Raw genomic sequence first — 24,346 nt, forward strand, 5'->3', positions numbered from 1 at the left:
TAAGAATTATACTCACTCCAGGAGTTTTTCTAAGGCAGTAACTATTGGATAGCAATAGTCACTGCCTTAGAAATAGTCAATTGGATAGTAGGCGCACTATAGGTGAAATAATCTGTTTATGGTAAATACCTCGCGAAGTTAATTTTCAAGTATCTCTCATCTCATTAAATGCATTTTCTTGATTTTTAAAAATCTTATTCCCGAACCACCGAAAACAGTCCACATTGGCCAGTTTGTATCGGGGTATTCAACAATTGTAAAAATCAAACGTACGCGAACAACGATGCCCTGGATAGGAGAAATTTGGACTAGAATCGGACCCGCGACCCCTTTTTTTGGCAGGCGAGGACTTAATCCCACCGCACAGAGGCCGGTTTATCGTAGTAACTTGTATTTTCGTTGCTAAGAATGGATTCTGAATTTGGATTGGTCATTTATTTTTTTGCAATGAAAGGGTTGAGAGAAAGTGAAGAGATTTTAACTGTCATGCATCTCACAGATTCAGTCTTATGCCACCCCGGCGCACCAAACCACGCGGTTGTGGCGCCGTCTCTTTGAAATTCTAAAGCTCCTGATATGTCTGGATCTAATAATCACTCCTCAAAGCGAAGGATTCTTATTATATTGAAGCGAGCCGATGATGTCTTTCCTTGGGATCAAATTACGATTTGTCTGGATGTGATATACCTGACATTAATTCGTATCACTCAAGTGTACACGTAGACTTATCATGCAATCCTCGAGCGAGTTCACTTTTCTTTTTTAGGCTTGCTATGACGGTGTAGTTCCAAAAGGATTCTATCCGTATCTGAGGGATTTATTTAACATTCAATCAATTTTGAAAGAATACGTATATTTTCAGTGATTTTAAGAGATTTTCCCCAAAATTCCTGGATATCCTTTTTCTTCTTAATATGTTTTATGTTCTCTCTCCACGGAAGCCATATTTATTGTTATGCGAACTTAAATTCCCCCAATATATCAGCTGACTCGCCTATTGTGGCGAAGTTTTCTGAAAGCTTTTCTCCTCATAATCCAGTCAAGAAGGAGAAGCCAACAAATGATAATTATTACTGTTTCAGTTCATTTTTTTGGGAATTTGCTTCTCGTTTTACCTCAAAATTCATATTGATCACACTTTCCAAATTATTATTACAATAACATTCATTGTTATTTTTGGTCCTTTTTTCGTGCATCCACACAGCAATACCCACGTTACCCAGTGTTTTACCCAGTAAGACTTGTGCAGCCAAATTTTAAAGAGAGATACTTGCCAAGGAGAATATTGCGTCACAGCGAGGCATCCAATTACATTATTAGCTGGCATCGTCGTTCCTGCGGGCAGGAAGCCTCAAAAATCAACCGCTCGATATAGACCTCTAATGCGTAAATATAGAGGTAGACAACATGAGCCAGTTTGGTGAATACGCGACGGTATGCCTAACCACAATACTGTGAGTGAACAGAAAAAAAGTTGTCAATTTAATGTGTTCGAATAACTTCAATGTTGTATTTAAAATATCTCCATCCTAATGCATAGGTTGTCTTGAAGTTTATGAAGGATTAAATTGTCATTAAGTAACAGGGTAATCCGTGCCGTATCATTCGTAAAACTTTCGTTCTGTGAGATCATTTTTCTATTTTCGTTGTAAAAATATCATCGCGAGCGTTAGTAATCGTTAAACCAATGAGGAAAGTTCAAAAAATACCCACTGCTTTTGCCATTCTCCACAAATATGATTGCTCAAACCCTCCAAATGCAACAACTCTCTTCCTTACCTGTATATTGTGTGTATTTTATAAAGTCATCAAAATATTTAATGTTCTCAAAATTTATTTTCAATGGTACAACTTTCGCTTGAATCGGGAGACCCTCTCTGCGGTAACAGCAGTGGCGTAGCGAGGGGAAGGGTGTCCGGGGGGTCCGGACTACCCCCCCCCCCCAGAAATATAAAAGCACACTTGCTTTGCATTACAAAAAAAAACAAATAATGATAAATCATGAACTTACATAATATTTCTTTGAAAAATGAAGTTTTTTTCGATTACGAAAATTGTTAAAATTAGTTTAAAAAACCTATGCTCAGTATCTTGTCTTTGAAAAATCCCCCCCCCCCTATACCCCTCCCCCGAGCAAAATATCTGGCTACGCCACTGGGTGACAGTGCGGTTTGTACGCACTCACGTATACAAGTTTTAAGTAAAAATATGCTGTGCATTTTTGCATTAAAAATGTGTCTGTATTATATCAAGACTTAAGGTGCCGTGACTGTTGTCATCGTCTGCATTGGCAGATCAAATTACATTGGGCGCCGTCTAGGCGCCATCCTGCGGGCTGCCTTAACCTAAGTTCCTCTAACTTGCGTGTCCCAAGGACGGCTTGATGCTTTATTGACGGTTGGAAAGTTATATATGTCTTATAGACCTCGTGTTTTTGAACTCGCTCGATGCAATCTGGAAGGGAATGATGAAAAATACAGTGGTTACATAACCAAATGGAAAGGAAGAAATTTTCTCCAATTTTACAAAAATAACAAAAATGAATTTGTTTGCTAATTTTAGGAAAATAATGGGCATAACGATATTTATCAGATCAGTTTTATGCGAAAAGAAGAAAATTTTTTCAATGCCATGGAAAAGTCCTCCCTAAAAAGCCTTTTTCAGGGATAGGATTTCTCTCGTTAACTGACAACACATTATAATCGTGCAGCAAACCTATTGATACACTCGTGAGAAAACTTGATTTAAAGAAATTTAATTTTCGTGGTGAGAAACTATGAATTTCATCGCATATACCTTTTTGTTGTTAAAAATTGCTTCAGTGCATGACAAACTCCCAACAGGAGATTTCCTCGAGCTTTAATGGGATTTTTTTAATGTTAGTATTATGTATGAATTTAAACGTTAATAAAGGTAATCAGAGATGATTTGCATAAAAATTACATCAGAAAGTTGGAAATTTTGTTTCTTCATAGGTGAAATTCTATCATCTTTCGCCAAAGAAATTAGGAATTTCACCGCAGTGCATGTAATCCTATGTGCCGCAGCCAAGACCTGGATTTATCTCTCACCTGATAGCTATCATTTATATCTTTAAGATGTAGTTAGACCAACGGCTTACATTCATACTACAGCTAAGAACATGTAAAATCTGAACACATATAGGTATCCATGCACTACTTGATTTATATAAGTAACCTTTAAGTGATTAGGTTTTAAGTTGCGATGATTTTTAATGACGCATTTCATATTTCGTTAGGATAATGAATTTCAGGACTTCCTACTATTAACGTGATTTCTCATATCTAAGGTAATTGAAAATTGTTTAAGTGTAATTATTTACTTTGAAATCGCATCTCTTTCCCCTTCACACAACGGATCTATGCCGTAAAAGCGGTCGCCATTTTATTGGGACCTTTAATCGCAGGTGGAAAAATGAATTTTTTCAACGACCTGCAATTTTATTCCGGGGTGAGCTCTATCCTCATGTATCGAAACCATTCTTTGGCTTGAATCTGATCGGAGTGAGTGATCTCAGGTACATTCATCTGGCACATTTTACAATTTGTTTAATTTATTTTAAGTTGAAGTTGCATCTGGTTTCGCGCAATAGCGTACTTGTCCGGGAGTAGAGAAGTGGCGTAACTTATATTATAATAATAAAATGTAAAATCCATGTGTCTACGTTGACCTTCCATGCAATATAATTCACTAGTAAGTTCACTTTTCTTTTTTAGGCTTGCTGTGTCGATCTATTTCCAAAAGAATACCATCTGCATTTGAAGAAATTATGTAACATTACATCAAGTTTGAAAGTATACAGGGGATCGGGTTGGTGTGGTGGCTAGAGTGTTGGCTTCCCACACCGTGGGCTCGGGTTCAAATCCCGGCGGTGGCAGAGAATTTTCAGAGACTGCCCGATCCCTACTTGAATGTTGTGTGGAGAACAATCCAAGCGCAGCACTCCGTCCGTCGGATGGGACGTAAAGCCGTTGTCCCCTGGGCGCCTTTCGTTTGGAGCAGACTAATGCCGACGCCGGGTTTCTCTGCACCCTTCCTTCCACCCATACAATTAAAAGAATACTTATGTTTTCAGTGATTAAAGGAGCAAAGTTTTCGCATGCAAATTTTTAGCACAGCGGATCTCAAGAACTAAGGTCACTTCCTTCTTTGCGTTCCTTTTCCTCCCACTCGTTACATTAAAAGGCACGTGCTGTGCCCATATGGAGAGCTTTTGTGAAGGCGTGGCTGCGTTTCGCGATAAGGCATGCAAACGATTGCAGTCGACCCCGGTGAGGCGACGTCGTTTGGGTAAATTTCCTACCTTCTGCGTTTCACAGGTGGTGGAGGCAAGCCTCCGAGCACACCTCCTCCGTGCCGGCCTCCCATTGGTCGAGGCACTGCCACGAGGGCAATCCGCGTTGGTCGGCATTTCCCCCGCTTTCCCCAGACTATTTTTGCGCGCGCGCGTAGCTCGTCTCCTTCCACGTTCGGCTGAGGTGTGCTAGAGATTCCGACTGTGAAGAACTATGTCAGAACAGGTGGCTTTCACGACTATGAGATTGATCTCTGCGGTATGGGCGACATAATAATGCAGTTTTATTAGGGCAATATTGAAACCAGGTCATACCCTATTTCATTAACTTATGGTCGGTTGAAAATCAGAGCATAAAAATGAATGTAAGCACGATGGTACGAAGTTTAGAACTAGTGTTCCATAAAATAAAATAAAGTTGTTAAATGTCGTTCAATTTAATTGAAAATTCAGACCTAGTCTTTTGGATAAGCGGTCTATATCAACGTAATTTTGGATGATACTTATTGTACAGAACAGGTGGTGGTTTTTTTTCAAGTCTTAAATAAACAGTGAGATTTCTTGAAGTTTAAGTAAGTAATTATTTATGTCTATGCCCATTTTTTTTTAGAGGAAATAAGAATGAAATACTCGTGAAATGAAAGATGCCTAAAATTTAAACGAATCGTAAGTGTATATTTTTTAACTTAAAGGTAAGATAATTTTATTGAAAACAAGATCATTTTTGGACATAAATCTGTGTAAAAGCCATTGCCGGAAATAGTTTTACCGGTAAGGGAATTTAAAAAAAACTTAAAATCTTTGAAAAATCTTGGCCTATAAAAAGATCAACATTAGCTGATAACTTTGTGCCGAGAATCTATTTTTATCAAATAATTCGCCTCTACCGTATCAAGATGCTAGATAATGGGATTTTAATTTCGCTGACGTTATTACTGAGAAACTCATCCGCGGTGATGCAACTTTTTTATGCGACATTAAATATTAGATTTCTTAATTTGGATGTCGAAAGCGGGAGTTCGTCGAAAACTCCGAAGCAAAGGTGGTCCGAGGTACTTGAACTCGAGATCGCAAACATTGTCCCTACGTCATTTCGGTTGATGGAAATAGAAATGCTGATCGTGGAGGTCTTCGGTTGAGAAAGAAGTTTGATCATTTCGCAAGTAAAGAAATTTTGCAAGCTCGAATGTGCAACTGGACAAGCAAAGCTTCTGATTATTTCACCTATCCTTTTGGTCCTCGTTCTTGTAATCGCCAACGTGGACCTCTCCAGGAGGAAGTCGAAATTCCAGGCGAGAGAAATTCGAGTTCGGTATTCTTGGCGAGTGGTGGGTAAGACGTGAGACGGTCAAGTAGAGAGGCGGTCATGAACACAAGACGCACGGTGGGTGGGCAAAGAGGGTATGTCTGGGTTGCGGCGAGTTTGTACGAGCACCGGGACATGGGCTTACGTGGCGTTTTCTTACCAGGCCAATGTGTGTGCTCAGCACTATTCCACCCAGAGTCTAACCACGCACGTGAGGTAGGATCTCTTGCGTGGCAACGCATGCTAATTCATCGCTAAAAAATGGTCGGAAATCGAATGGCCGTTGGACAAATTTTTAGTAGTGGCAAGAGTGGCGCTTGGAAACACTGGTTACCAACTCCTCAAAGACGTAGATTGATGTGACTCAGATTCTCGATATCAATGACCGATGCTCACCACTCACCGGTGATTAACAGAACAAGCTTTAGTATCTCGGAATTACATCCATAATGCATTAAGTAGCACGGTGGGCGTCCTTTTGTGATATTATCCCTCTCCAAAGACCTAAGGATTTCCTATAGAGTTCCTTTTAAAGTGAGGTTGGAAAGAATCCCGGTTCTTATTCATAAATATAATGAAATAACGTTACAGCTCGTGATCTAATATATTGATTTTAACAGATACTCCCATGCATCGATATTTCGTAGTTTGTGCCTCTGGATACTAATAAATCTTTTTGATACAGATATTTTGATATAGAAAAAATTTAGCTGTATATTTTCTTGCGCAATGTAATTATTAATGTTACGCAGTCATGAAAGATCTCTAGGTATCTGGTAAAATATCATTATAAACGGTGAAAGGGTACTTTGAATAATTTATTAGCTTTAATATATTTCAGTATGGTAAATAACATTTTTTAAGCATCGGAACCAAAAGATTTCTCTAAATCTACTACGATATTTTTCCAGAGTTTTTAGGATTGCATGTTTGGCATAATTCATGTGATAGGCATGTTTGATGTCGACCTAGCACGTGACGAGCGTATACGGCTTGGTTTAGAGGAATTTCCCGTGACAGAGGTCTGCCAATGCTGTTGAGAGTGAAATTCCTTCGCATGGGGAATGTTGAGGGTGGGTGTTTGGGTAAGTGGATTTCGCAACCCCATCGTCGCAGGCGAAACGGGCGAGTGGAGGAGAAGGGTGCAAGACCAGGGGTGTGTCGACTTCGACGAGGGCTCGACCCTCGGCGTGGCTTGCCATTGGTCGCGCCTCGAAGCGACTACTCGCTATCTCGATTGAGGAAGCTGATGATGCAACGAAAAATAGCGGCACGTAATGGTGGCACCGCGGACCGTGACTACTCGGAGAAACACGCACCTGTTCGGAATAGTTTCCCAGCTTAGCGTCCATGGCATCATAATATTTTTTTTGAGAGAGTTAGTATGCTAAAGTAAACAGCTTTTTTTATAGTTTCTCTGTTGTTTTGTCGGAAAACATCGGATTTTTTTCCTTAATGTTACGAAACGTATCGAAGATTTCTAATTTAGGCTTTCATTAATATGAAAGCTACCCATTTATCGTTTCTAACATGTTTTTATAGACTTCTTAAACCCATTTCGGATTTTGACTTATCTATCAAACTTTCCTTTCTGCTTCTTCATTATTGTCACGCGCGAAAGATTATATGTTTCCTAGGGTTCCTCCATGGAGGTTTCTTAATTACTTTCTTTCGATAATTATCTACTGTTTGATGAAATTCAATTTTCCGCTCCGCATATTATGTTAACATTACATATTAGTGGATTTAGAAATCGACATTGGAATCGTTAAGAATAAAAATTCTTGATGGAAAATCTTATCAACTACTCAGTGATTCAATCGGCATAGAAACATTCTTTAATAAGAGAAATGATTTTTTAGGCCGAGAGGTTGCCAGCACTCAAGCGCAAAAGGTTAAGCAAATCACCTTGAGATATTTCCGATCGAGCGTGTTCAACTCTCAAGACTAGTTGGTCAATTAGTTGGGACGCATTAACAGCGAGGAGAAGCGTTAGCAACCTCCGTGTAAGTGAAGGTAGTGCCAGCCGTTTTAGTAATTAGCACTCCAAGGTGGTGGATGCTAATACAAACGCTGAGTTTTAATTTCTCGTCTGTTTTCATTGCTTTTTCTTCCGCAATTCATTGAAAGGCGTTCTTTAGTTAGGTGCCCATGTAATAATTTATTCAAAGAAGCAAAAGGATATATTTGAAAAATGCTACTATGTCACATGGTCATTACAAATAGCATTGCTTCTAAATTAGTTGACGTCTTCGAGACAAGTGTCTGTCCTAATTTTAGAAAACTCTGGTACTACCAATTTATTATGATTAAAATTATATAATTTCAAAATTTACTATCAAAATATCAAAATATCAATTTTTCACTATCAAGTTTCGCACAATCTGCCGACTTCCTCGTTAACTTAGCTGTAGCTTCTACAGCATACTTTCTAAGGTGTTTACTTGTAAAAATACCGTAGGCATATTATTGAAAGTAATAACGTCCTATGATATGGCATTTTGCGGGATTCTTAATGAATACAGTGGCGATTTAGGAGGCCATACTATAAACTTCAAAGCCAATTTCCTCCCAATTTTTACTCAGTAACCCAATTCATGGCCATGAGCGAACTAAAATTGATGTTAATTTTTATGCTCCCTTTTAAAATTTAGAAAACTTAAAGCAAAGCCTTCGCGGAAGAAATTATCTTCTTTGTAATTTCCGAGAAAATGGGCTAGTTTTTTTTAAATATTCCATTTTGCGAACTTATATGGGAGAGATGGTTCAGATAAAGTGAACATATCCGTTTAATTTTGCATTGCCGTTTATTACATTATTACAGTTGTGGAATTAGTGCATAAATTAATTGAAAATTGATGGGATTCATGACTGATATCGATTAGATATTTGCGCTGGTTCATATTATTTATCTGTGCTTTCTCGGAAACAAATTTTCCAACTGGTTCTTGTAGCTGTGTCGTAATGAATGGTTTTTGTTACGCCAGCATACACGTGCCTCTAGTATTTCCAATTTCGAAATTCAAAGACGTTTAGATACAGCTTGTCGGATTAGATTGATGACCTTGTTGAAAATAAATAAATCATTCTTCCAAGAGGTATTAAGTATTTCAGCGAAGTTGTGTTTAATCAAATTCAATTGTAAACAATTTCTTTAGCGTCATCGGAATATGCTTTCTTGAGTCCGATGTATGAGTCCATGCAGATACTTAGTTTTGCAGTTTTGTTACCATTAGCTTATTGATCGCATTTCTAGAGAATATATCCTTTTTTGGCAATAGGAAGGTCTCTGCTTCGCAAATTTCTATATGTCGACTTTCAGTCTGAAGATCTTGATATTTTCTCATTTTCTTGTAACATTTTGTCGCCGAAAACACTTCAATATTTTTTCAACTACTCTATACTGAAAAAATGATAAATATAGGAAAAATATAATATGAGAAAAAGAGAAAGCGGTGAAATTTTGGTATCACCGGTTTGCTTCCCAAAATCTTTATGCATGAATATATCCCAGGCTTAGCGACAAATCTCATTTTACACCTGTCATTTTAATCATGGTATTCTCACGCTAATTATTTATTTACGAAACACTAACGCTTCTTAAAGACATGACATTTGAAAAAGCCCGACCATCATCCTCCTTTGGGAGTGGACTTCGTGTTTCTGGCCGATGGGAGGTGTGGACTCGCCATGCTCTTTTGCGAAATCAATCCTTGTGAATGCGATGAAAAATTAGTAATTAACTGTTTACTCTCCTAAATCATGACGTATGCCCCTACGCTGCAGCGAACGTAATTTATTCAACGCTTTTAGAACACCGTTGATAAGATTCCAGCTTCCCTTTGTAATGAAAATCTGAGACAAAGGAAATTTTCAAAGCTGAACTAGAATTTTTTATGGCATGTAACTAGTTTCCTCGATGTTTTCTAATTAAGAACCTGTAGCTTTCCTATGTTTAACTGATTTTTCAGTATAAATATATAGGCTCGAACTTTGGAACAAGAAAAATTAGTAGGCACTTTTTACATGCTTAATATTATATTCTTTTATAGGTTAAAAAATCTAGTTAAATTCTGTGAGACGGAAGAAAAGGGAACTAATTAGGTTAATAGGTTAGTTATATTCACATCTATACTTAAGTTTTTTCATCGTTTATTCACATTTCGTACCAAAATATCGTTGAAATCCATCTACATCAACCGAGTAAATTCACCCTCTGCTTTGATGAAAGTGTACTCTTTCCAAGAAGCTCATTGTCGTAGAATAATATGTACCCAGTTAACATATTCGAGCCCTTAGAATTTAAAAATTTTCATTAAGAATAGGCATAATGTAAATGCTTTTTATAAAATAAGCATACTCAACGGTCTTAGCATCTCAAATTTTCTTCGCTTTTAGCAACACCCTTCGCGATTAGATGGAGACCTATGGCATGCTGCTATGGATTTACGAGCTCAAAAAAGACATCAATTCCGTTTGGTACCTAATTTTAGAGTCGGAAACTCAAAAGCGACTGGAGTGAAAGTTACGACTCGGTCGATTGGCGAGACTGACTGTAAAAGGAAGAGAAGTTGAACATCTTAAGCATTTATAGCCGGACCGAAGATCGCTGACCTGGTCTGCTCTGCCCAGGGACGATGGCTCGACCACACGGAAAAAAATACTTTCCGCCCATTTCGACCCATGCTAACGCTTTCCGAACCGCTTTGCTTCGGCCTTCGCAGGCGGGCGAGGCCCTTGGCAACGGTTTCCTATCCCTTATACGTGACAGGTGAGATGGAGGTACGGACCAAACACCAGCGGCCATATCTCGTTCGCCAAGGTAGTTTCCTGACCTTGGGAGGCTTGACGGAGCCCCTTTTTTCTCCGTTACAGGTTAGGAATAAGTTCGACATCTCTTTGGGGTTCGACCGGGTTCATGGCTCCTCGGGAAATGAAATGTTATGAGAGATAACGTCTATTTTAGTACCTCATCCCGCCGACAGGGTGATCCCGGCAGCGGCTTTTGAAGACCACACCCTTCGTGTGGAACGATAAATATAGATTCCGAAGTGACCGACATCATATAAATCCTGTAAGGCATATAGGGAGTGGTCATCTGCCGTCACTGAGGGCGGAACATTTGAACTGTCGCCCGGTTTTCTCTGAGATGTGGCAGGGGAATGGAGTGGAAGTTGGCAAAGTCAGGTCGAGAATACCTCACGGCCTTCAAGGAAATTTTCCGCTTCACTTTCTCGAGTAGAAACGGGAGACGTTTACTGTTCCCCACCAACGCAACTGGTCGCGAGTGAAGTAAAGAAAACCCTTGGTTGAAGAATCCTAGGAAAAGCCAGTTTACTCGTCGCCGGGGTAAAGTGTTCTTCTCCTATTCCGAACATTTCAATTTTATTTACGCATGGGCATGAGTGCAAGTTGAGGAAATGGATTCCAATGATCGATCGCTGTTACATTATGAATAATATTATGTAAGAGGAATAAATTGACTTTTCCATTCGAAGGAAATAAATTACAAAAATAAATTTCCCGCTTAATTGTGTCCAAATAAAATGTCCACACAATAAACTGCAATGAAGATGTGAAAAATATAATTTTTATTAATGTATCTATCAGTATGGTTGTACCAGATTTAATGAAACCAGATATGAAGGTGTGTGTGAATTTGTCTTAAATTATTCTTTTCTAAATTTTTCTTCTTTTAATCTGGAAATTTATGTACACGTTATTTTAAATCAATGGCCTTGATTCCGTGTGTCGAAAAATAATGAGTCTGTTGGGGCTTGAAGGTCAGGGAAAAAGTTTTCCCCAACCTTTAAGAAGCTTCTCTCTAGAAAAATGTCACTTGCTCAGTTTAGTCGCTGGCCTTGAAATATCTCCGGTCAAAAGTAAGCTTTTAGATATTCATGCTCGCTACAAATAAAATAAGAATAAAAATCATTCCTCTACACTACCCAAAAAAGATAAGAATTAACCGAGAGGAATTTAAGATGACACGTCACTACCCCTATATTTATCTTTATTCGCGAAGAATGACATAGGTACACAAAACAAAACGAATTTATTGATAGCGATATTAAAATTTTAGGTCATCTGAAGATGTAACTATTTTATGAAACCTTAGTCGTGATTTAAAAAACATATATTAGTGAACCGTACAAAGCTTGTTCCTCTATTATCGATGACATGGTGATGGAATCCGCCTACGGATGCCATGGATATACGATTCAAGAAGTATTTGTCGTGATTGATTTTCCTACACATTTATGACGCTCTTGATCAAGCCACATTTCTGGTTACCTATGCTGCAAGCCTGCATGTCTTCCACTTCCTTATTTTTCTTTAAATAAGTGGTCCCGGATACTCGAACAGGCGTCTAATACATATCTCTGGAGAGGTCTCCTTATAGCCTTGGAATCGCGTGTCGCGAATTTTTTACCGCCTTTCCTTCTGATTTAAGTCTTCTCCTACCCTCCTTCGCCTTCTTCCACCCCTCCCCTACCTCTTGTAATCTCAACCCGTGGACCGGTTGACCGTGAATATACGATGATTGGGGTGGAGGCGTTGGAATCCTGTTGCACGATGAATATACGATTATATGGAATTTAAATGGTGGAAGGAGGAGACAGAACAAGTAGATTGTGGTGAGAGAGTGAAACTCATGTCGTAAAGTAACCAACGCATTACGAATGAACATTTAATGCCCATTTAAGGCAAATTTTGAAAGCAAAGAGCCACAATAATGAGTTTTTGGTGCGGATTTTCCAATCTTCCAAAGCTCTCACTCATTAGCGTAAGGTTTTTTGTTAAGTTTTCCTGGATAACTTATAATAATAACTTATAATTTTCCAGGAAAACTTATAATGGAATACCACAAGGTAAATCAAGAGTTAGTGAATTTTGTTAGTGTTTGTGTATCCAAAATAAGATCAATTTGCTTGGAATCAGCTTGTTTTTGACTGAACTGCTTGGAACTAGCATATCAGTCAATGTGTCCATGGATCTTCAGGCTCTTATTGCCTTTTGCGTGGACGGAGAGGAAAAGGAGCGACAAACGACGTGCTACATTTGGTGGGAAATGACAGGAAACTTCTAGATGAATAAAATCCGATATTCAAGAGTGATGGAGAGGCAATTTTTCATATTGAAAAAAATACTTGCATTTTTCCGCGATCATAAAAATTATTACGATATAGGTTTCATGTCACTAAATCATCTTCAAGCAGTGTCGTAGCGAGGGAAGAAGTCCGGGGGGTACGGAACCCCTCCCCCCCTTCCGAAATATGAAAACGCAATTTCTTTTAATCTTAAAAGAAAACAAAATATTGAACAATCATAAATTTACAAAAGATTTCTTTGAGAAATGAAGTTTTTTAGACTTTGAAAAGTGAGAGAAAAAAACCCTCTCTTAAGTACCCTATTTTTTTTGTTTAAATAAAATGTCTTATGAAGAATTGAGAAAAACCCGGCGCGCCATCTTTTCTTCTCTGCCCTGCTTAATGACGCAAATGACCTTAGCTGTTGGCAGGGTTGGGCAGTATTTCAAATGAAAGTCTTTTAAAATAAATTTTTGAAATACATTTGTAATTTGTATTTGGTATTTCAAATGTACGACCTGAATGCATTTTGTATTTAAATGCAGATTTTTAGTATTTTCCCATTCTATAATAAAAATACATTTTTGAAAAACTTTTGAAGTAGCTCTGATAATACTTTTTAAGAACATAATGCTTAGGAGATTACTTCGCTTTCGTAAGAATCGTTTTCTTCACGTTTGCAACTATCCTTAACGTGCCGAGGTAGGTTATATATTTTTTAATTCCTTAGTTTCCATACATTTTTATTTTGTATTTTAAAAGGTATTTAAAATACTATTTTATAGTTTCTTTTTCAAATATCCAAGTCAAAGGTACTTTTTATATTGCATTTCAATTACATTTAGAGCGGTACTTTGTATTTCAATTATATATTTGAAGCGGTTTTTGTATTTCAAATACTCCTCGGCCTGCATTTTGCCCAGCCCTGTCTGTCGGTCGTCTACTCCCCCTACCATACCATACCAGCTTGTCGATGGGCGGATATATGTATTAACTTCCCCCCCCTATCTGTCGCGCATTAAAGCTGGTATGCCCGCCCAGCCCGAATCAGCCCTTTGCAGCATCCACTCAAGGCCACTCACTCCCACACTTTCCCATGGCCCTCGCCGTGACAGGACACAAGCCGTGTCCTCGGGAGCGGACGACCGCCGTGTCCTCGGGAGCGGACGACCGCACCATACCATCCACACATTACCGATGAGACCCAATTGCATGGCCCTCCTGCGAGCCATTATCCCATCGAGGGGTTGGACGCAATAAGAGTAATATCTCTCTCTATGACCTCCACCGCGTGGGCTTGTGACGTATATGTAAGGATCGATACGCCGGGAGAACTCATGGGTCAAAAGTGAGTCTAATTTACCAATCGTATCTTGGTTTTATTCCATCGAAATCACCTTCTACAGTATTCCTCTACGATGATCCAATGGTGGTTCTGTATGTCAATGGCAAACTTCGATTACTTCTGTTGATTGTCGATTCGATTATAATCGATGGTCAATAGGTGAAATGATGGTGTAATGGTAGTTCTGGATGTCAGTACACGAGTACTCTTGTCGATGATTAATTCGAATATGGATTCCCAACCGGCAGTTGATTTACTGCGAGTTTTCGATTGCCATTTCATTGGAAATGTTTTAATGCCTAATCACCATTGCTGACTAATTGACATAACCGTATGACATCGTTGAAACTTGATTAACAACTGATGAATTTTATTGACTATTTTGTGATACCCCCATCAAATTATAATGAGAATGGTAATTTATGAATGTCTTATATCTAACAATGGTGAAAATATTCCTACAACCTATTCTTTACACTCATGCATGGAGTGCGGTGTGACTCAATGCACGACTTTTATACATCGATACCCTAATATTTTGACTGAGACGAGTATAACCCAGCTGAGATCGCATTGAGGGTGTTAGTAGAAATTCTATTGTTATTTTAGAGTTGAAATAGAAGGACTCTTCTCGCCCGCGACAATTGATGCTCTGAGATTTAGTTGAGAGTGTAGTGACCTTAGATGAAGATTGACATGGGAGAAAAGCTTTGGAGCTCTTAAAAGCCCAGTCACACAGCTGGAGGGAAAATATGTGCTCGTTGTCTGTTGCCGCTGTTATACAAGTGACAAAATACGTGAATTAAATTTTTGTTGTAATGAATTCATTAACACTCGTAAGTCTGCTAACTGATTAGTCGCCTGACTGATAAAGTTTTCATATTGAAAAATAAAATAGCTTTTAAATTAAAATAAATTATTACTCAATCAATTAGATATGTGCATAAAAATTGCCTGATTACGGATGAATAATGAACAAATATAGAAACTTCAATCTTTCAAAAATTTAAAAGTAGGCGTGAGAACATTCCAACCATAACTCATTACTCATACTTCATTATTTTATTAATAAAGATGCGCTATTGCTCTAGATAGTGACTAATTAGATTGATCTCAGATTTTTAAATCTAGGATGTAAAATAAATGCGCTATTTTGTTATGGAATTGAGAAATTTTCTCCAGTATGAATTAAAAGGTAACAGTGATATCTTTCTAACAAATTTAAATCTATAAAACAACATTCGATAACTTAGCGATACGTGTAGTATTTATTTTAGGAGTATTGATAATATAATATGTACCAATGGTTTTCCCCGCCCTTCCTCCACTTTGTAGGAGTGAAGAATTTTTCTGGCGTCTCACCTCCACCTTCAACCGGCACAACATTCCAATTCCACCCGTCCAACCTATTCCCTTAATCTCTCTCCGCAATTTCACCCAATATGGGACCACTTTTTAACCTCCCTATCCCCCCACCCTACCTAAATTATATCCCCTCCCTCTCAGGACGCTCCAGAACTCATCTCAGGCCCAGAAACTTGTTTTCCATCCCCCGAGGCAAAATTAAAATTCTTTCAACGGCACGTGGAGTTAGGAAGGGCAGGTTTGCGGAAAAATTCATCGCCCCGAGCTCTATGTTTGCGGGCCAGCGTGTTATTTGCTTGTTTTCTACCACATTAGATCCGTAGCGCAATTAAGAGAACGTTTGTCATCGAAATGAATTCTTCCAAGCCTACTCATTCACTGGCCCCAGTGGCCCAGAGTGGCCCCAGAAAGTCACAAGAAACGTTTGAACTTTAAACCAACGTTTCAATGTGCAATTTAAGCATCACCAGGGCTTCGGTTTCGAAATGCCGCATCCAAGCTTCCATGCCTTTGACATTTTTAAGCCGAGACTGATTCTAAAATTAAAGAGCCAACTATCAGCCTAAAGGTAAGAAGGGATATTTCATTTGTCAATACTCAATGATTCAATCCGAATCATTAAACAAGTAGTCAAGAAAAATTCAACATTTATTTTAATTTAAGATTATGTGGGCCAATTACATAACTAGGAAAGAGCTGTAGCATCAAGAAGTTTTAAAAAGGTTTAGTTAATTATATGATCTCAGGAAAGGCTTTAATAAGGATATCTTCGAGAGACATTAAAAATTTCAATATCTGGTGAATATCTATGGAAAAATATTTGATTTAGATGGTAAAATTTGGTAATATTCCCCTGAATTGTAATGTGACTTATTGATGTTTCTATTTTGTTCTTTCAGGGTTTCAATGGAAGGTTAGCCTTCGCCATTACTGCAGCAGCCCTTGGGTCATCCTTCCAACACGGTTATAACACCGGTGTGGTGAATGCTCCTCAAAAGGTAAGTCATCAGAACAATATTGCATTAAAGAGTTTAAACTTTGCAAATAGTACTTTAAGAGGACGTATCACTCCCTCTCCATCGGTATTTTTGTTATCTACAGTTTTAGGGTTGTTTATCGCAGACCCTTTTCAATATTTTCCTTAATAAAAAATAAAAAAATTTGGCCCCATAATTTTCAGATGTGATTTTTTAAATTATTGGAATACAGGAAGATGCTGATGAAGCCATTGAATTTGGACATTTTAAGATGATAAATAAATTTCAAGAATGAAAAATGCCACTAAAAGTAAAATACGCCTGGCGTAGAGAGAGTGATTTGTACTCTTAATAAATGATTTTCAATCTGTACCGAAGGCTAAAATTGAAATTATTTCATCGAGTTACTTAAAATAACCCACAATTTACGTTCTATGTAATGATGTTCAAAGGAATTGGTATTTTTGCTCAATAACTTTTGGTATTTGGTTTTATATTTGGCAAAAATTTGAGACACCCAATACTTACTGTTTCGTTGAGTATAATTATAATTTTTAGTAATTTTGGCTAAACAAATTAATATAAAGTCGGTATGGTGTTATTTAATTCTAAAACTAATGCATTAGCACCTTGTTATTATGCCTTTTTTAATTTCAAGGAATTCCTTCTCTATAATTCAAAATGTGCTATCAAAGAAAAAATATAATTACACTCTAATTTATTTCAAGCATGCGCCCTAACTTTGCTTTAGAACATCAAAAGAGGACCAAAGACCCAGGGGCAAAGGGATACAAGTGCAATTTTTAAAATTCGGGCATAGGTGCATATATTGGTTGATGGGGGACACAATATTGTTGTGGAAAGGGTTACAAGTGAATCACTGATAAGTATAGATGTATACGTAGATTCAGTGATCCACTTGTATCCCTTTGCCACGACAACATTCACTGGGAAGAAAGGAAGCTCCTGTGTCGATTCCAATAGAATCCATTCAGATTCGACAGCACAACCAAATCAACATATGCAACATTAGCAATAAAATTCGAAGGGACTAGCAGTCAATCAGGAGACTCTGAGAGGTTAAACCGCTCTCAACCACGACCATCTGTACGTATACCCCGAGGCGTGGACGAAACGGCATTGTATTCTTGAATCCCTGAAGACGATGAGGGAGTTGCTTGTCGAAACGATGGAGGGAGATATGGAGGACCTTATTCGGTACAAAACCCAAGGAATATTCACTGATTTTGTTCTCCAGGAAATCATTACATTAAATCACAACAACATTGTGTACCCCACCAATCACTATCTGTACTTATCTCCAAAATTATAAAAATCGCACTTGTAATTCTGGCCCTGTTCACTTCTGAAGCAGTTTCCATTTTATACGTTGAAAAGGTTGATAAAAGTGCATGTAAAACGTAAATTGCATATAAAACAGCGCAAAAATACTATTCTTTAGCCGTCAGTCAATCACTCTGAGGGGGCTGTTTTGGTATTTTCGCGAAAATGAAGTAGGCATATGCTTTGCTTCTTGGACCATCCTCCGTACTTTAGCGATGCAGCTAAAAAAAAGATATTTATTCTGTATATAAAATAGGATGTCTATTTGTATGTCCGCTAAGCATTTCCATATGGCTCCACGGTTTGCAACCAAAGTTAGTACTTAGGTGCATCTTATGCTTCCAAAGCCCATAGTGCTACTTCTGTTGGTGTTCGGTGAGTCATTTGGGTAGTTTTTTTTCATAAGAGTTTGTTACGTCAAGTCATGCAACTTCTGTGGTTGGACATCCTGCCGAGTCAGCACACCTTTGATACGCTCTAAGTGAAAACACAGCTCATTTTTTAGGATTCTACATTTAATTATTAATACCCTTGGTGCAAACCTTTTCGCTGGGGTATGCGTTCACATGACGCATTTTGGTCTACGTACGTAAGGACACACACAACGGTCAATGTTGTGGAGCGGAGTATAAGCTGATCCCATGCGCCGTATACGGAAATAATATTTCCATTGTTTGCTGTATAACATCATCATACATGCTTTATTTCTTTTTCTTAAAATCCTGCCATGCGACCACGAATGCCACATTCCAAGTTTCCCACATCTCCCGGTACTATCCTTCCCGACTCACGCCGGGTAACCTGCTAGTTGTTCACTAAACTTAATCTCCGCTTGTTTTTCCCCCATTCTGTCCACAGCTGATAGAAGAATGGATTCGGACGGTTGCCCACAATCGCACTGGAGAGGTGGTGGACCAGTCGCACGTGACCATGATCTGGGCCGTCGCGGTCGCCATCTTCTGCGTCGGCGGCATGTTGGGCGGCTGCATCACGGGCTTCGTGGCCGAGCGATTTGGTCGCAAGGGAGGACTTCTGCTCAACAACGTGCTGGTGGCCGCCGCAGCCATCCTCATGGGCGCCGCTAAAGCTGCTGCCTCGTACGAGATGATCATCGCCGGTCGGTTCCTCATCGGTATCAACTCGGGGCTGAATGCTGGACTGGCTCCCATGTACCTAGCTGAGATATCGCCCGTCCACCTTAGAGGAGCGGTAAGCGTCCCATTATGTCATAAATTAATTAGAAAAAGAACCTACTCTTAATCCATTAGGGCATGTAACTCATAATCCAATAATACAACCCGAAAGCTGATTTGGATAGGCGTGGGTAGGCCTCACTCTGAACTAAACCATAAGCTTTTTCTCATTCTGGGCTCATTTTACACTGGAAAATTTTCCATTGAATTTGCTTAAGATTATTAATTTTGTCATGCAACAATATTATAGAATAATTTTTGATTTCACCCCAGACGGCACAGAATCCTCCGTATCTAATTCGTATGCAGATAGTATCCATTGACAAAAGCGAAAGAGCGGATAGTCAATGGATACTATCTGCATACGAATTAGATACGGAGGATTCTGTGTCGTCTGGGACGTTGTTTTAGAGAATTATTTTTCTCTAATCTATTACAGCAAATCAGTTACAATTCTGAAGTTCTATTATTTTATATTTATTTTATATGATCTTGCAAATTGGAATGCTCCGGTTTCAGAACTCTCTACACATTACCTAAACATACATTATGTTCTTCCACTCATTTTATCATTCATAGCTTAGAAATCTTAAGATTAGTGTATGTTCTTTAACCATCCATTTCTCCTTCTCTGGATAATCCCTTAGGTTCCGTGATATGTTTTTCCTCGTGTCCTTCTGGATCTGCTTCAAGTACTTTTCCCTTGGTTGCCATCGGGGGACTTCTCCATCAATTTTCCTTTTTGTTATATCTCCCTTCCAATGACTGTGTATGATGAGATGGCATATCCACTGGATCCTTCAGTGGTGCATCGTGCTCCACAGTTCCCTTTCTTCTACTAACATCATCTTCATTAGCCAAAAATCCTAAGAATGGTTTGACGCAGATCTCCATTGCTTTCTCCTATACGCTAGTCTTTTCGTAGGGACATATTTCTTTTCTTTTACATCCTTTACAACCTGTCCTATGTACACTCATTCGGGGATATCCCTGGCCCTTCTTTTCTTCCACCTGTCGTTCTACGATTGTTATCATCAAGCCGTCATGTCTTACAATGTGGCCAACTAAGTTGTCCCGTCTCCTCCCTAATGTTTTTAGAAGACTTCTCTTTTTTCCCACTCTTCTTAGTACTTCCTCATTACCAACACGGTGGATCCATTGTATCTTCATCATTCTTCGGTAGTGCCACAATTCGAATGCTTCCACTCTTGACTTTTCGTCTGCTGTCAACGCCCAAGCATCGCTACCATTCAGAAATATGCTTCATATGTAGCACCTGATGAATCGTTTCCTCACTTACAGCTATGCTTGTTTCATCAGGTGTAAGAATATTCTTCTTTCTGTAGAAAGCCCTGTTCGCCTGCGCTATTCTACTGACTATTTATTTCTTGCTTCGTCTATCGTTGGTATGGATGGATACTATTCTTATACTAGTCTTCAGTTAACCTCAATTATCATCGTATCCTTCCACTGCCCCTCTTCTTCCGTCAGCCAATTGTATAAAATACAATGGCTAACAACACATCTGATTACATTCGTTTTATTTTTCCTTTTACAGGTGGGCACCGTGTACCAGTTGGTTATCACAATATCCATCCTGATATCTCAAGTGTTGGGTCTCGAGTCAGTCCTTGGCACGGAGACAGCTTGGCCTGCTTTGTTGGCGATCACGGCAGTTCCAGCCATCTTCCAGCTGGCCACCTTGCCACTTTGCCCTGAGTCTCCCAAGTACATCATGAGCAATCAAGGAAAGGAGCTGGAAGCGCAAAGAGGTGAGATCCTCAAATCACTGTAACCATTTACTCTCATGAATCGTTTGATGAAAGAAGATAATTAGTTTTTGATTACCTGCGTAAACTTAATTAATTTTTGAGCAGATGTAATTGAACATATCAATGGCTAAGTTCTAACAACACGTAACTCAAAAATGACAACTTTTTATGAGAACAAAAAAACGATTTATTTTTTTAATTATAGGTGTATAATTTTAAATGAAATTTAAAAAAATACATAAAACTGAAAAAGAAGCATACATTTGCAAACTAAGAGTTGTTTTTTTTGCTTGAATTTTATTTTTTATCAACAGTATCAGCAGTATTCATCTACATCTACATAATACCCTGCGAGCCACCTCTAGGGTGTTTGGCAGGGGGTGATCAATCACCAGCATGCAGCATGCTCAGACCGGCCAAATTTTGAGATACATGATTTAAGAACTTAGCCATCGATATGGGGTAGTAATACTTGCTATTAAAAATGAACGAAAAATTAGTTGATAAGAATATTTTGAAAATCCTATTAATATTTCCTCTGTTCAGACTTTTTTTCAAATTAGTACATGACTTTATCATGGTTAAAATCTTTTATTATTTGAATTGTATTACTTAGCAATTAAAAACTTATAAATCAGCGTAGGAAACTGGTTACAGAATTCAAGAGCCTGAGAAAAGCTGACTATTCCTTTGCCGTAGCGAGTTATGGGATTCAAGGCTACTCCCTGAAATTCTCAGGTGATTCGATCTTAAGTATTAACCCTAAAAATGAACCGTGCCCCTAAGCCAAATGGATAGATATGGGAATAGGGTAGTTTCCTTCATCAAAGAAAACGAAAGGCATTGATTGCGATTCGTTACCCACCATTAGTGTATTCATAACGTACAAATTATTTCGTTTTAGAAATACCGGTTTAGACGAACGGCAATGGTCCATTTTTATCCTCATTTGAAAACGGCCAGATTGGCGCCCATGCGATGCCACTCCACGTGACGTCACAGGGACCTAGTTTCTATACGAGTAGATAGGAGTTATACATCGTCTGAGATTACCAATGCATGCATGAGGCACAGAGCTAAGGGATACATGTCTTAATAATCACTTATTAAAACTGGCTAAGGTCGGAAAGTTTTCTTCGTTTGATAAGGTATTAATAATCCTTATTTAAGCCAAGCGCTACCAGCCAGCAGGGTCAGCCAGCAGCCAGCCAGCCAGCAGCTACCCGCTAGCAGCCTGCGTCGTATCAGCGCTCAACTCGCCTCAATGTCACCTCACAGGGCGGCAGCGGGAACGAGAAATACGTCACACGGAGAGATTTCCCGGCATTCGTACTTACCCGTCGCGTTTTCGCGCGCTTGAAAATTTTCACTTTTCATTTAATCGCAAAAAATAGATATCGTCATTTAAAAATCTAAATGCGTGAATCACGTACTGCAGGAGTAATAATCTTTCGATTTAGGCAATAAAAAAATAATAGGAAACCACCCTATTCGTTTTTTCCCCGAACCATAAACGACTTTAATATGTGCTATTCGCCAGGGGTGCCGACTTACAAAAAATATTGGGGGGCCCAAACCGGGGATCTTGCCCCAGGAAGTAGTGAGTTTTTAGTTTTTTAAGCATTTTAGAAGAGTCATATGATCAGCATTAGAACCCTGATAACTCGAATCCTGATATCGGGATACTCCGGGGAAAATCGACAATCCTGGCACATTTTTTCGTCACGCCCATAACCAATTTTGGGGGGGGGGCTCGGGCCCCCTCAGGCCCCATGGAGCCGGCGCCACTGCTATTCGCAATTTTGTTTGAGCATTTGCCATTTATATGTAAACGGCTGGTGTCCTAACACCCCCCCGCCGCACGCCTTTTTATGCGGCTCGCGGGGTAGTTTGTAGATGTAGAATTGTTGGAAATTCACTGTAATAATACCACGATATCTCCTTTCAGCTCTGACCTGGCTTCGTGGTAGCATTGAAGTCCACGATGAAATCGACGAGATGAAGAGTGAAGTGGAGGCTGCCCGACTGGTCCCTAAAGTGACACTTCGCGAAATGTTCCTTAATCCAGCCCTTCGCATTCCTCTGATCATCTCCAGTATGCTCATGATTGCCCAGCAGTTGTCTGGTATCAATGCTGTAAGTATTTATGGCACACCGATGAGTGCACAGAAATACAGGGTGAACATAAATTCTTGCTCCCATTGTAAAAATTTATAACTGTTTCACATAAAAATTTAAATTTTTTGCTGATACATAGGTCAGTGTCGCTAGTTTTTTTAAGACCACATATGTTGGCAAACTTCAACATGTGCCTCCTTAACAGCTCGGAGAATTTCGAATCTGTATTCCAGTTCCCGCCAGGTATTTTCCAACATGTGTTCTGTCACAACACCTTGTATCCTAGCCTTCAGTTCGTCGAAGTCAGCAACTCATGTGATGAAGACTCTGTATTAGATATTTCCATTTAAATTATTACATCAATCGGTTATTCTGTAATATTTTTTTATGATCAGGGCAAGACTTTAGGCTCACTCTATAAATTCAGTGCATGGCGGCATTAAACAGCTACCTAACATTTTTTATTATTGATTGTTCATGTTTTGGCATTAGGAATTAAGGTTCATGAATTGAAGCACCAAAGTAAGATGAATCAGCAACCTAAAATCTACTTAACTAAAGTAAGATGAATAAGCAACCTAAAATCAATTTTTAAAAAAGTTGATTTTGCTGCAAACCTTGAGTTGAATGATCTTAAAATGTGTAAAATTTTATTTGAAAGGAGAACTTTTGGATTTTCCCTCATTCAAAGTGAAATAGAACTATCCGAGAAACCTCCTAATCTCAGACCATGCACACGCTATATTTCATGCTAAAATCAAATCCTCTCCACATTCCTTTAGAGTAGATTTTAGGCTTGATCTGGTGGAATAATAGTAAGTTGTAAGTTAAAACTAGCAAGCAATTTTCCACAAGAACTTACCAGTTTATGGAAAATATGCTTGTAATTTTTTAATATAAAATTGGCTCCACTTACCAACATTTAAATATTCCTATCAGAAAATAAATATGCATTAATCAGTCATTAAAAATTTAATAAAATAATAAAATAAACGAAGAAAACAGGACCTTAGTAATCTTGGCTTTCTATTCCTTTTCAATTTGTTCAATGGAATGGTTCCTATGGATTATTAAATGAATCTCACTTGTATTTTTGGCTTTCCAGAGGTTTGCAATAACAAGGATTTTCCTCCATTTCCAGGTCATGTTCTTCTCAACCAAGATTTTCAAGATGGCCCAACTGTCTGAAGAGCATGCCCAATATGCCACGCTTGGAATGGGCAGCATGAACGTTGTCATGACCGTTGTCTCTCTGGTTCTTGTTGAGCGTGCTGGACGTAAGACTCTCTTGCTGGTCGGCTTCAGTGGGATGACTGTCGTCACCTTTTTCTTGGCCATTTCCCTCGCTTATGTGGTGAGTTTACAAAGTATTTTTTTACTTACGCCTATTCTCTTCAACTACCTCGAACAGTCGTCAATTTCAGAGTACTGAGTTTTCAACCTCTAACACTTTGGTAGTTATATTTTACTCTCTGAGTTTGAATCTATAACTCTATGTATTATAGAATTGTGCAATTTAA

General features: G+C 38.7%; 1 protein-coding gene across 5 annotated transcripts in view; it reads left to right on the top strand.

Annotated features, from left to right (window-relative positions):
• Window positions 1-24,346, top strand: part of LOC124164511 (solute carrier family 2, facilitated glucose transporter member 1-like) — a 183,993-nt gene that overhangs the window by 153,523 nt on the left and 6,124 nt on the right. For all 5 annotated transcript variants that reach the window (XM_046541852.1, XM_046541853.1, XM_046541855.1 and 2 more), the window contains 5 exons: window positions 16,322-16,420; window positions 18,602-18,952; window positions 20,495-20,708; window positions 22,657-22,844; window positions 23,968-24,180. In XM_046541852.1, coding sequence (XP_046397808.1) covers window positions 16,322-16,420; window positions 18,602-18,952; window positions 20,495-20,708; window positions 22,657-22,844; window positions 23,968-24,180 — 1,065 coding nt within the window. The remainder of the gene's footprint in view (window positions 1-16,321; window positions 16,421-18,601; window positions 18,953-20,494; window positions 20,709-22,656; window positions 22,845-23,967; window positions 24,181-24,346) is intronic.

Source organism: Ischnura elegans, chromosome 8 (assembly GCF_921293095.1).
Source record: "Ischnura elegans chromosome 8, ioIscEleg1.1, whole genome shotgun sequence".
NCBI classification, from domain to species: Eukaryota; Metazoa; Arthropoda; class Insecta; order Odonata; family Coenagrionidae; genus Ischnura; species Ischnura elegans.